The sequence below is a fragment of the Lepisosteus oculatus genome, chromosome 28 (assembly GCF_040954835.1).
Source record: "Lepisosteus oculatus isolate fLepOcu1 chromosome 28, fLepOcu1.hap2, whole genome shotgun sequence".
Classification (NCBI taxonomy): domain Eukaryota; kingdom Metazoa; phylum Chordata; class Actinopteri; order Semionotiformes; family Lepisosteidae; genus Lepisosteus; species Lepisosteus oculatus.
Genome location: NC_090723.1, coordinates 3,753,471 through 3,768,350, shown reverse-complemented (window position 1 = coordinate 3,768,350; position 14,880 = coordinate 3,753,471). Strand labels below are relative to the sequence as shown.

At 41.0% G+C, this 14,880-nt stretch overlaps 1 protein-coding gene across 6 annotated transcripts in view; it reads right to left on the bottom strand.

Moving 5' to 3' along the window:
- gpatch8 (G patch domain containing 8) overlaps positions 1–14,880 on the bottom strand; it is a 63,654-nt gene that overhangs the window by 27,571 nt on the left and 21,203 nt on the right. For 5 of the 6 annotated variants that reach the window (XM_069185687.1, XM_069185689.1, XM_069185690.1 and 2 more), the window contains one exon: positions 9,049–9,121. In XM_069185687.1, the coding sequence (XP_069041788.1) occupies positions 9,049–9,121 (73 nt within the window). Of the gene's footprint in view, positions 1–9,048; positions 9,138–14,880 lie in introns of those variants that run through there. The other variant, XM_069185692.1, reaches the window with a different exon arrangement.

Below are 14,880 nucleotides of genomic sequence, written 5' to 3'. Positions count from 1 at the left end.
CCTGCAGCCCGTGGGAGCGCAGCAAAGAGCTCAAACAAAGACGCGTCAAGACAATGCAGTTTTTATTCCGGAGGCTTTTCTCTTCGGGAAGGTACAGCGAGGAAGGCGGAAGCACGGGGGGGGGATTTAGAAAGAAAAATCAACAGATAATAACGCACTGGTGGCAACGCTCCTTGCCTGGGAGGTTCAATATTTTATTGGTGGCTCCCTCTTCAGTGCCTTACTATCCTGGATCAGAGGCGATCACAGCATCCCGCTGATGCATGATGGCTGCCACCATCTGAGCAAATCGGATGCAAATTCCTTTCAGGATTCTTCCCTACAAGTTTCCGGGACCCAAAATCAAGTGAAAATGTTGCTGTCATAGTGAGCAAGGTATATGCATTCTCCAGGATAAGTTACAGCAAAGGGTCTGTAACTTCCCTAATATGGCAAACGCAACTGTGCAGTTGAATCACAATTGTCTACTGGCAGTGAGAAGTAACTAAGGAGTACAAAAAGGTCAAATACCCTGCAGGGACCTCCTTTCTCACATAGGGGAACGAAATTAAATATTATCCTGCCCCTTCCTTCTCTTCCACTGAAAACAAGAATGATTCATATTTGCTTTTCGGTTCTCAGGACAAATACACAATAGACTTTCCCTGTGGACCTCCTCAGTTATAAGCAGAGGAATCTGGAGACGACAATGATAAAAGTGTTGGTAACATCCCAGATCTTTCTCGTGACTGAACTGCAGGCTGACATGAATCCAGAAGGGAGTAATACAACTGCTAGCACCACGTAAGACTATGCTAATTTTCTCTCTTCAAACCTTCAGACGAGAGCCATGTAAACGGATGGGCAGGGAGGTGACAGATGTCTTCCATTGCACTGAGTGAACTATTTAAAGAGCAGTACAGAGTGATTAGAAAAATAGGACACTGAGTTGACTGTGGTGCCAAATCATACTTTAAGCGGCTAAACCTGACAGTTCCATGTGCCACGGTGGAGCCAAACTGGACACAACGCTGGCTCTGGTTCAGCGCCTGTAGCTCCAGATCAATCGAAACCCACTGACGGGACCTACCCAGGCCCAGCAGGAGAGCAAACTCAAATCCCCAACGCCTGGCCGAGCCAAGTGGAGAAAACGCCCTGAACAGGAGCTCAAACGGGTGATTGAATTACTTGCTGAATACGTTTTCAAGAAACAAAAAAAAGTGTCCAGTTACCTTCCATTTCAAGGCCATCTTGGAGTGTTTTTAGCATCAAAAGTTACAACTAAGCAAAACTGCAGGCTGTATGTATAGCACTGATGCATTCATACAGCTTCCGAGTCTTGAATCCTGCGACCACCTTACACTACACTCTTTCCTCACAAGATGCTTCTCAGTAAACTCTTCCTTCGCCAATCTGTAATGTTTGAAATAGCAGGCACTACATACATTTAAGTAAGGGAGGGGAAAGTTCAAACCATGGCAGAAAAAATAAGTTTCCAAAGATGCAATGAGCAAAAGGTACTGGGAAACACATGGCGATACTACACTAGTCCAATTAGATAAATGAATGGACATGTTGGCGGTGCAGTGCACTGGGCATGGGCACTCTCCATCAGCCAGCTCATAGAGAGCATCTGGCCTTGCTGGTAAGCCCCCTGTAACAAGCCAGTTCCTCCACTGTTCACAGATCCAAGAGCCTAACTCGCTCATTCACAGGAAGAACACAGCAAAACAGCCTCCAACCATCAAGCTTTCAGGAACCGTTCAGTTATTTTGTTCTGCAAGAACACTTCTGCAGTAATGCTCCTCTCACCAAGAATATGTACTGTCACTAGCACTGACACTGACATCTCTTGCATCAAAAACATCTCTAAGATGAAGCGATCTCATTGTTTCCAAGGTCTGGTTGCTCCTCAGATAGTGCTCTTATGTGCATCAAGCTCTCAGTTGTAAGTACTATTCTGCTGACACTAATGTTAAGAGATCTAGCATTAGTGCTATATTAAGGGACTTACAAAACAGGCTCTTAATGATACCAAATGCAAATATTGTTGTGGCTTCCTTTTGAAAGCACAGTCTTTGAATTGTTTTTACAATTAGAACATCATGTGCTTTTCTAATAAAAATGTCCTTTCCCCTTCTTGAGTGGGCTCAAGAATTTAATAAACCTCACATCAACAGCACTGATTTGCACAGCTTCAAGGAACTGGATTCAAGAGCCTTTGGATCATTTTAATTATTTGATCTATTTTCAATTTTTTCCAGTTCATGCTATATGATCATATAAAGCAAGCTGATTCCCAAAGAGGTGGCTGTAAAATTGAGAGCACAAAAATTATGAAAGAAAAATTCCAAATAAAAAAACAGTCACTTCTTGTAAAGGAAAAGTAAAGGACAGCACTCCAACATTATAATGTTGACTTCTTTTCTTTTACCTCTAAACCCTGCCTCCAAACAGGCAGAGAACTGAAGCAAATGCCTTTGTGCACCTTTATGCAAATGTGTTTACCCATTTGTTTGTTTTGCAAAATAAAAACTTTTTTTTCTGCCAACTTGCAAACCAGGCAAAATGCCTGCCTCATTTACAAACATGCCACAGAGCAGCGCTCATTAGCGATGGAGGCAGAAAAGAAAACTAAAAAAAGAATTCCGTTTCTTAAAGCAGACAACACACCGGATTCCCAGTTGATGAAATAACCTTGCTAACGGTTTATAATAATTAGACAGCTATGCTCCAAATTCCTGCCAACATGAAATGCATGTCTGTTAAACAACGACATGTACAGATTCATTTATCATTTTAATTAAGCATTACTTTCCAGTAAATATGTTGCTTTTTACAGCTCATTCTCTCCTTCATGGTGCAGAGATGGAAACCTACTACTGTTTAAAGAGAAATATGCTATGGGCATTTATATATACTGTATATTTCAAGTGTTTTAAATTTTTTTGTGTCGTTATACTTATATAGGTAACCAGTTTTTTGCAGTACCTCCAATGCCTTGTCCTCCTTTAACTGACTCTCTTCTACCAAACAGCAAATGGCTGCAGATTCCTTAAGTGTGAAGATGGCCTCTGCACATGTGACAGCCCGTCCTGCCTGCGCTATCAGGGACTGAGGAGAAACTGGCTGAAGAGCTGCATTTGTCATTCGAAACAAAACAGCTCCAAAACCACGTGGCAGCGTTTCATCTGCGGAGTTTAACAAGTGTAATCTAAGGCAGGTGTTCAGAATGAGTCTGGATCGAGAAAAAAAAACAGAGGGAGGTAGGGGTGGTCATGTCACATCCCACGTCTCACCCACAAACACTGCCTGCAGTGACTATTCCACCTGCTGGCCAACGTGCGATGTCAACACTGACTGTAGAAAACAACAACATCCCTCCCAGCCTCCTGGTCAACTCTCACACACTTAGCAAGCAAAGAGGGAGCCACCTTAAACCACGGCCCCTGCTCACAGTGCTGTGTCAAGAGTCACCCGCTCCTGCCAGCACAACTATTTTATCATCTACACCGCAGCTGGGGACAGATCTCTTACAGATCTTGAGACATTTTTGTCTGGATTTCATTCTGCCTCTTACCTAATTATCCAGATTTCAAAAGAAGAGCACCTGATTTTTAGGTCTAACTCAGTTGCTAATTGAAAACGCGCTGTAAAAGCTGCACAACACCAGAACATAGTGTTATGTAGGCCTGAAGTTATTTTTCAGTCACCTATAACAGCAAAAGGGCAAAACTCTAGCCAGAAGCAGTCAGTTGATCTATCATCAAAATTAAGGGACTATTATTGAAACAGTATATTTAATATAACATCTATAACAGTTATGCAGTCTATAGCCCTATTGTAAATTCTCTGCTAGCATTTCGTCTCCTAAAAAAACTGTTGCATCCACAGCCGAGGTCACTTTTGAGTAATAACTACAATAAGTAATATAATAAGATGAGGAATAAGCACAAACAACTAATATGGGAATACTGAAATCAAGGATAATTTCACTTTTTTTTCTCCTGTTTCTCCAGTTCTTTTAAATCACTTTAAAGAGTTTTTTTTAATCACTGTAAAGAGTTTCAGCCAAACCATAGTTTTCTTTATGGATTTTTTTCAAGATATATATATATAATTTCAACTAAGTCTTCCTAAACTCACTTGAGTGCAATATGTTTAGTGATGTGTTATAAATGTTACATGTTGTTATATGTTATACTGTACATGTGCAATAGAATGATGTGCAATGTTTTTCTACTCTTCTTTTTTTTTTCTTTTGCACTCTATTTAAATGTACAGAAGTGCTGGGTGTCCATAAAAAATTTCCCTCAGGGGACAATAAAATCTTATCTTAAACACGGGTGATCGGGTCATCCAGAGCCAGGATTCAGTAGGAGCTGTGGCACAGACATTAAGTGAAGTGGATTACGTTCTATTGAGCCACTCGCATGCAGGTTACTGACAGGGACCCAGTTTGTCTACGTGGGTCTGCTTCATGAGCGATTCCAGAAGCTACACCCCCTCCCCTACACACAGTCTGGGGCCTGTGAAGCCAGCTTTTGCTCCAGCTCCTCACTTAGCCTGAGCTGATTCTTTAGACAAGCTGATGATGCTGCAGCACCGCACAGCACAGCACAGCTGACCGGCCAGATCAGTGCAGCTATTAATAATGAATGACCCGCTCTCCCCTCGAGCCTGCTCCAATGTAGAAAAGCAGAGGTTCTCCCGACTGTTTCAGAAGACAAGCAGTGAAACCTGGAAGAAGCTGAGGCCACTCTGTACAGTGCTCAAGGCTGACGTCACAGCCATTTGCTGCTGACTTGGCTGGAAGTGTATACAGAACGAAAGCAGCTGCAGCTGAAAAGGGGGGGCTGTCCTATTATTCAAGAAGAGCACATGGTGGGGGAGGTGTAAGAATCCCTGACTTGGCACTACGGACTCCAGAAGTTTGCCGGACTGCACTCTTCCAAGACTTTGCCGATTGGATAGGTCTCAAGCTCTACAAACTCCTGCTTCATCCCGTTTTTAATGTATTTTAAAAGCAAAAGTTATTCTGCTTACAATATTATACAAAGAAATCTTAGTTTTAGGTGTGTTTTGATGAATGTTTAATTTTGTAAAACTCTCAACAAGTGTATCCTCCACTTTTACTGCAGACCCGTGACTAATATTGAATTCAGACGGAATTGATAATACTATGCCATTTTATTTTAGCACTGAAACCTTATCTAGATCATCTAGGAATCTATACTGGAAGACTAGGTCACATCCATAGTAGCTCCATACAACTGTCCACAAGGAGGGTCTGTACAGAGTAAAAAGTACAAGAAATGTTTTGAATTTATTTTTCTACATTTTATGTATTCAATGCAGTCCCTCTTTCATTAACATATAAACAAAGATTCCTGCCCAGTTTCTAGAGTGGGATACAGGCCCACATTGCCTGGCAGTGTATCAGTCAAACACTGGTGTTTCCATGGTCACTATTCATCACTGTAAGATCAGATAAGTTTTATAAAAAAAAGAAGAATGATTCAAGCTGTCCATACTCTGAATGGTATAAAACAGCTCAATCTATTCAATAAAACTAAAGAATGACTGAATAGTGAATATGTATATATATAATTAGCAACTGCAGCATACATGAGAATGTAAAGTGGAATACCACTTTAAAAAGCACTGAGGAATTATTTATTTTTTAAATAAACCATTAAGACAAAAAAGTCTTGAAAATCATCAGAATTTTATATAGCTCAACACAAGTAATGATTAGCAACTTTCAATTATTCAGCAAACAACAATGGCATTAAAAAAATCTTATTTGTTAGAACACTGCAATGTTAGTCGTTTTATAATGAATCTATGAATGGACATCAGGTGCTGTATTCATCATCAAAGGAAAGAGTCATTTTTGCAAAGGCAGCACTGCATTTAAGAAGCTTCATAGCTCTGAGAGATGCGTCGGTGGACTGCTTGCGAGAGGCAGCATGTCCAACTTGATCACAGGCAAAATCCTGAACCCATAAGTCATAGGAAAGGATTAACCTTTAAATGTAAAGGCAATGTTTGCATCTCACAGCTGGCTGGGTTATCCAGCACGTATAGAATCCCCCTTGCTTGGCTAGAAGAATCCCACTCGTGCACCAACTGCAACTACTGTCCCATCTCATCACTAGACAAGCACTTCAAAACCTTCTGGCTGACTCGCTGTAAACTGTGAAGGGGGAGATGAGGACTGACAGAAAGCTAGCACAACTTTTATTCTCAGTATTACCTTTGTCCTGGTTTAGGATAATCTTCAGGCAACTAGTAGAAAACCATCTTGTACTTAATAGCTCACACCTACGAGCAAATTTGAACCTGGGAAATCCATCACAACCCACAGATAATGACATTCTGATTTCTTTTCCACTTGTTGAAACATTGACTTCAATGTGCATAGATTTTGACCACAATAGGTTCCAGTAAGGTAGCATACTTATATACATTTGCCTTTTCAGTTTTTTTTTTTGTTTCTGAAAAGAACATCACCTCAAGCTTAACAAAAAGCACCTGGATGATCCAAAAGACTACTGGAAGAATGTTTTCTGGAAAGCTCACAGAGACTGAGCTGAGAGGGAGCCAGAGAGACAAACAAGTGTGATGACACTTTCCAGCAACTATATTCAGTTAATCCCTACATCATAATTGCACCTAAATCCCAGGAGGGACAGGCAGTGCATTAGATAATTGGGGTTAACTAGACTGGCTGAGGGGAGAACATTACAATTATGATTAATATTTGATGATGAGATTTAAAAAGCAGGAGAATACATTTTAACTTTGAAATCCCTTTGCTTATGGTGTTTTTTTTTTCTCCTAGTCACCAAAACAAAATACCTCATAATACAGATTGTAAATTTCTTTATGACCTCAAATATCTGCTTCATATTTGAATATCATTCAAACCTTGCTGCTCATTTTCTCTCTCTTGGAAAAACCTTAAAACCCAACTGTTAAGATAAGCCATCCTGTCATCAAAAAGGCACAAATGGCAAACAGCTAGCAGCCTCCCTCTGCTCCTTGCAGGACAAGTGAAAGATGCAGACGTGTGGAAACCAGGATCCCCTTAGGCAGGCAGAGGGAGTGCATGTGCTTTGGAAAGACAGCAAGCTCCTCTGCTCCCTTGACGATCACAATTCCCTGGAAAGCTGCTATTACTGAACTCACAGGAGTATGCATGCGGCATGCTGGAATAGGGCCTGCACACAAACAGCCGGAGCAGTCCTGCCTGACCTCCAGCATTTACAAAAACAATCCATTCCTCTATAAATGCCACAGCTTGGCAGCAAACCATAACAATTACTGCAGCTTTTTCTCCACTAATTAGAGACTGATTAATCTCAATCATAAACATTAAGCTTGCTTCAAGAAACATAAGTATCTCTATGCACAAAAATCTTTTTTCTTCAGCACAGAAACAAATAGCAGCTGCTTACATACATTCCTCTGAACCACACTCAAGTGTCCCACAATGCATGTCCCATAAAAACCTACTCACAGCTGATTTTTCTTCATTCATTTGAACACAAAACAGACTAATAAGCAGCAACATGTCTTCTGCAGGAACAGCAGCAAGTTGGGGTCCCAAATACTTTCAAGAAAGTTCTCACCAACCATACTTCTTCTGTCCTCTTTCTGATAAAACAACAACCATCAAGATATCATGGACAGAGTTCAACTGCTTGATCAGACAGTTTTGCAACATATAGGAGGCTGTGCTCGCTCAAAAAAGAGCAGCAGGATGAAGTCTCGGCTGAAGTGTGACTCTTAATGGTACAAAGTGCAGCTGTGGCCACTTTGAGCATTCTTGCAAATTTACAGACCAGTCCAAAATTCAAAAGCCCATAATTTCACGTAAAATATTCTGAGATTAGAAATCTGAAAGGGATCCACTGTTTTCTGGTATCAATAACAGGGATGCGCAGTGAAAGGGATATACTGCAGCACTACAATGCTCCCCAGCCACCACATTTTCCATATGGTCACAGCTCACTGAGTCACACACGCGCTCGTTCAATGCGCTCCATTGTCCTCCGACAGTGAGAGAAGTGTTTACGCTAGTGCAGCTACACAATAGATGATGCTATCTCCTGAACGCACTCCAGAAAAGGGAGGAAAAAAAAATCTCTGAAAAAATAACCATGAAACAAAGCAAAAACAAAAAGGCATTTTTTTAAAAAGATATTAAAGATTAACAGTCCTGCACAACAACCTTCAGGCTTTTTTTACACTGAACGTTAGCACCATAAGAAAAGTTCTAGAAATCCGGTATTAGAATTAGAAGCTCAAGTCTAAGGACCTATACGTCTTACTTGAATAGAAAAATAACAAACCTCTTACAGCCATGCCAAAAGTTTAGATCAAGAACTAAGCTCTCTCTAATGTTCACAACATAATCAAGCCAGGATCTCACATACTGTATTCTGATTCCAGCAAGAACATGAGAAAGACCTATTCGTGAGAAGATCTTTCAAGCCTGAACATTCTGCTTTTTTCAAAACGCAGGAGGGATGAAGGACTGAAGGAACAATCTCAACCTTTCGAAAGGATTTCTGACCCAGCATTTTTCCTTTTCTGCCTCTCTCTCTCTCTCTTGGGTATTTCTCAGCACACCTGTTGTCTTTACCCCCTCAAGGCCCCGAACAGTCCCCTCATAGCAATTAATGTGCTCCAGTTTCAAAGGCACAGTTTAGCCTCCTGCCAGGGGCCTAATGAGCATGAAACAGTCAACGCCAAGGCAGCAACACAACATTAGCCCGAGGAGCAGAGAGCTGGCAGCTAATACACTTCCCACCCCTGAAACACCCCTTGCTTCAGCCTGTCCCTAAAAGACCCTTCTTAAAACAACACCACCCTGAAAAAGGCACCTATAGCAAGAGCTTACTCACAATGACAACTTACATGGAAGACATGTAACAAAAGAGAGAGATAGAAAGAGACCACAAAAAAGGCAGACTTATTTAAAAAAGGAATCGAGAACAGAGAACAGAGATGAAGAGGGAAGTTCAGAGAGGACTGGAGGAGAAGAAAGTACTTCCTTACCCTGCATGGACTTCCCCAGCCCCTGTCCCAGCTTCCAGCCATGCTTCTGAAGTAGCCGGTGCCCGATATTATCCTGATGGACAGAACAGAGAAGAAAAACCAAAAATATTCCAATAATAAGAACAGCTTTCCCTGCAGGCACAGAACATACCGCAGGATGAGGAGTGGGCACACAAGGGCTGCTATGGACAATATCATATCAAAATATCGTGTGTCATATCAGATCAGATCATGTAGTAAGCATGCAGAGAGAATGCTGACAGTGCTACTGAAAGGGGGAGGGGGGTGAACGTGTTTCCTTTGACAAAAAAGGTTTTCCCTTAAGAAGAAAGATTGCTTCTAAAACTAACAGTCCTAAAAACTCTTCTCCCGTTTCCTATGTGGGACAAAGTGACCCATTCACTACAAGGACTTTTCTTATCCAACAGACGACAGGCATAGCCCCGATACTGGGTTTCACACATTGTGAGAGGCAGCTTCAGTGCACAATGTGGAAGGGAAGTCATGTGATTGCAAATTGAAGAAACAAAATGTATAAAAAGAAAAAGCAAATAACACTGCTAGTGATTTTATTAATACATATATATATGAATATATACATATAGAAATGTATACATATATAAACATATATAAAGGAGAAATGTAGAAAAATTGCATATACAAAAATAGGTATAAAATTCCAAACTTCCAGTGAAACCATACCCATGACATACAAAGCACCATGTTGCAGCCATCACAAGAGAAAAGGGCACTGGATTATTTGTGCAAATTTCAGTGTGCTTGCATTAGTGACTGATTGAGGGAATGTGCGTGACATCAGTTGCCTTCCACTTCATCTAAGCAAAACTGTGAAATGTAAAAACCACCCCACCACTAATAATCAGAGCAAAACGAGATGAGGTTAAAAAAAAGTCAAATTAACAAAAAAAATGTATTCCAGGCTCAGTTCCTAAGTTGGTCTGCAGTACATTTTCAAAAGAAATATTTTTTGAATTGTAAAAAAAAATTATAATAAAAGGAAAAAAAAAGATCACATGCAACCTTTTGTTAATTAACAAAAAGAAACAAGGACGTTAGTAAAAACACTGTACAGGATGTTAAATATATAGGGGAAACAAAAAGGTCTAACGGAATCTGGAGAAAGAGATGAGCACAAGCACAGATAGGTGATCTTCACGTGTCGTCTAACGGAAAGAGCTAAGGGGGGTTAGGATGGAACAGGCAGAGCAATGGAGTTAAGACGGCAAGTTCTATTAGTGCACATGAGGAGAAACCAGCGCACAGCGAGCGGAATGTCTCACCGCGTTGTTGCCCACCCTCCAATACAGAAGGGTGACTGATGGGAACCCCAGAACAGCAACCTGCTTGGCTCTTGGTATACTTACCCTGTGCTGATCCCTGCGGGCCTGTGCTCTTCATATCAGCCCTTCACTGCTCTGCCTTTGCATGATAGGACACTCCCGCCAGTCTCAATTTTTGTTTTAATGCACTTTTAAACTGGGTCAGCTTTCCTGATGCCTGAACCTTGCAGCTGCACGCACACCCTCCTCGGTCTTCCACTTACTCAACTCGGCCTTCAATTACATTTAATGACTTTGGTCGTGCCCTGTTAACGGTGGATTCAGCATCTGGACCACCCCCATGTTTTTAGCACTTACAACCTGACAGACAACATGGCTGAATTGAAAATCAGCTGCCATCTGCACAACTCCTGAAAGGACTAATAAAACATGCATCCCCCGTACTAAAGCAAACCAAACGGCACTGCTTTATGCCCCACTAGTAACTGTTTCAGAGGCAATGTGCAATTCTAAAAAGCATTTCCTTCCAAGAAAACAGAGGGGGACCTGCTCCTCTCTGCCTTTTGGAGTGGGGATTGTCATCCCAGGTTTCTGTGTCACCTCCTACATCACCTTCACCAACTGGTGAATCAGGTATTTTGTTCTAGTGCAGTGAGGAAAGGCTGACGGGGGGGAAAAAAAAAAAGATGGATGCAAGTTAGTAGGAGTCTCAGCAGCCCAGCGTGGAAGCGCACAAGCACATTCAAGGCCCTGCTGGGAGCAGTGGGGCTTCAGGTGGAGCATGTTCGCTCCTGTAATTCATCAAACACGGAAGCAGCTGACTGAGCGAGCTTACAAACTACGGACGTCTACAGTAATACCTTAAGAAACATCAGACAAGAGGCTGGGATCATACAAAGGCAGAGCAGGACACTCTGAGCAGTATTTGGAGATCGTCTATAAATACCAATGGACGTCTCTGACCACGCTTGTTTGGAAGAGTAACTTTTTTCGAGGAAGGGAGTGGCGTGCCTTGTTTTTGTCCGTCGTCCCCACCAACCTCCCACTCTGCGAACTCAAGAGCAGGTCTCTGTTCTGGGGATTGTTTTAGATCTCAAATTCAAGGAAACAATAATTGTGATAAAGAAATAGCACAAAATGATGGGACGCTGATGTGACAACTTTAGATCATGAATTATTTAAAGTTTGTTTTGAAGAGGTGGACTCAGATCATTCTCAACTTTACACTTTCCTGCCGTAGGCAAGTCATTGTTCCACGTTCAATAGAAAACAATTACAATTCTTCAGGCACACTCCACTCATGTTTCTATTTTAGGAAAAACGATCATGGGAGTGGGTCTTGGCAGCAAATTCAAGCTCAACAAAACATTCAGACAGCGATCTTCAACCCATTCACAAATGAAAACAAAAGTCAAAACATTTACTGCTATTATTCAAAATAAGACAGCTGACTGCCATACGGCAGTCAAAACAATCTTTAAATACTTCATGAATTAAATTTAAGTGATGAAAACTCAAAGACAAATTTCAAAAAACGATACAAGACTCCTTGACAGTTTAAAGGAAGGAGAATCATGGTTTATAAGTTGCGACGAGGGATTGAAACGCTTCAGTATCCACTGCCATAGTTCTCCGACATCTGACTGCTGAAAAATACAGTGACTACTGAGGAAGACCACTGTTAAAGAACTGTCACCAAAGATCTGGAGGACTGCAAGCCAATATAAACGAGCATGAGATCTGAAGACTAATCGGTAGCCGTCTATAAAGCCTCACGGGATCAATTTTTTAGTGTAGAATCAGTTTTCTTACACATCGGACTTTTTCTTTGCAGAGAATATATTTTGCAGCTACAAGATTTTTTGCTCACACCAAATGCAAAAGTGTAGTTCAAGAACTTGGTACAAAGTATTGTTCTGATTCTAGAGCTTTTACTGTCCGCAGTTCATGACTTTGCCCGTTTCTAGAATGTACACAGGTATCAGGCACCATTGCCCCATGACTTCATAGGACGCTCAATTGCTTTAAGACTCAAACTGTTAATCGATGCGAGTGCTATGAAGTGCAATCTCTCCAAAATCTATGCCGGTGGTGTTAAAAGTCTGAAGATGACAAATTATGCCACACAATGGCCTGTTTGAGCTACAGGAGTAGTGCCGGATATCAGTCATATCTAGGACAAAGAGCTTATTCTGCGCGTTTTCAATTACATGAATAGAGTGTATATACAGGGACATGGGTAAATTTAGCAGGCCACATGAACTGCATCCAGTGTGGTATGACAGTTGCATGAACTTCTTTCAAGGACCAGGAATTTTAGTGGTTTTCACAAATTCCAAATCAATTTTCTGCAGCTACAGGTTCTTTTTCCCCCCTACCCTGTCTTCCAACATGTCTGGCATCTCACAGTAAAATAGATTTTTCAACACCCAGAGCTCTTCTCTCTAGGTTCAGATTTCTGGCGAACTTTCTATTTTTATGACCCTTTTTTTTTTTTCCCCAAGAATTGGAGCCTACAGCCCTACAATGGATATAAAAAAGTCTACACACCCTTACTGAAATGGCAGGCTTTTGTGTTGTAGGTTTTTTATTTCAATTATTTTTCCTAATAATTATCTATTTGTTTTTCACTTGAATTTTGTTGGTGGCAAACTCACATTAAAGATGGAAAACGTCTGACATGATTTATCTTGATTTCTGGGTTTACATCACAAAAACCTGCAATTTCAATAAGGGTGTGTAGACTTTCTATATCCACTGTACCTGAAAGAAGATGCGTACTTAATTTCAGAAATGTCAGAAAATGCCATTATAAAACCTGAATATTAAGTATGAACAGTCTGGCAAATATGTAATCTCTCCTCAGGCCAGTTCAGATACCAAGACAACAACAGGTGAGGTGCTCTTCAAGACTAGGAAATGTGCTGAGCAAAAGCACTGTCTTTTCTTCACAGCAGCTGTTCAGAGAATACTAACAAAGCAGCACCTTTGTTCGTCTCTTAACAAAGCTCTGCGTTGGCTGAAAGATAGTAGCTGTTTTCTGCAAGGTTAAATGCAGTCAGACTGCAGCCTCAGTGAAACCCTGGAGGCAACACATCCAACTACTGCACTGCGTGCATCTCATGAAGACTGAGGAAATCTGCATATATTCTCCAAAGAAAAATATGTTTTTATACTTTTAAGATGCCCACTGAAAACCAATTGTACTGGTACTGTACTGGTTAATGACATGGCTCAATTCAATCTGTCACACGTATGCAACATTTGTTCTTGGACAAAAACATGCACCTCTGAATTAGGTCAAGATGGTTTATGGATAGCCTGAAATGTTGGTTTAATATGAAAAATGTTATTCACAGGCTGTGTTCCTCATAACTTTATCAGTCACCTGTGACATCAATTTATTTTGTGAATAATGCATCTGTGCAAGCAAATCACCGTTGCTTTATAGTAAATGTTTGGCTGTCCTCACGATTATCATCATTCATTATTTAGTTGCATGCTTCTTAAGTGCCGAGGCAGATCCACAGTCAAGTGGAATTCCATCTGAATTTAATGACTAAGATGCTTTTGGTGCAAAACCATCTGTATCAGTTAAGTCTAAAGCGCTTCATGAAATACTTTGTTTTTGTCAATTAAGAATAATGTAAGGGGTTTGCAAGGAAGAATGAATAAGTATGCTTTGTTGGGCAGTGATGGAAAAGGCACCAATTTCTCAGATGAGCATGCCCTGTGCAGTGTTAAGCCAATCTCCAGAACGGAGATTTGTTCTGGGAGCAAACAATTCCTTTACCCTGAGGCTGGAGCCCAACAGTAAAAGGTGCGTGAAAGACACTCAGGGGGTCTTACAATCGTATGATAACGTGAAAAAGAAATGCAAAGACTAAATCCGATTGTGAACGAAATCATTGGCCAAGACTGACGAGATGTATACGTTTTGAGAAATTATTTTCAATACATCCTTCTTATTTCAATACATTTTCAAGATCTGTTTCTCTTTTGTATTTAGGTCGTTTCTATTTGTTACACCCAAACAGTACTGAGCCAGGACCACTACAATCTTTATGCAGATCGAGATACACAAATTTGCCAAGACATTCAGTCATACTCAGGTGCCCCTAATCCTTAGTAATTTACAGTGTTAAACACATTTTTCTGCTTTTAAATCGCGTATATTACATCTATCACCCTTAATTTTAAGCAAATGGACACTTAACGCAGTGAAAAAGGATGGAGGAACAATTTCAACATACAGAGTGGACACGGAGAGCGTTTCAATCCTGCGTCTACAGCAGGAAGCCTGCAGCACTTTCCTCTGCATTACAGAGACAAACGTCGGCTTCAGTTAGATTCCCAGGAAGTGGGGGAAGGTAAACTTTGCATTGCTGTCTTTGTTTATCCCAGAGCTATCAGGCTGGCATTAACTGCAGTCAGGAAGCCCATGGCAGCCTGCAAAGCGGGATGATAATCAGGGAAAAGTGGGAAGGCATCCTGAGTTTGATTGGATTGGAGGTGAGACAGGAGGGCGAGA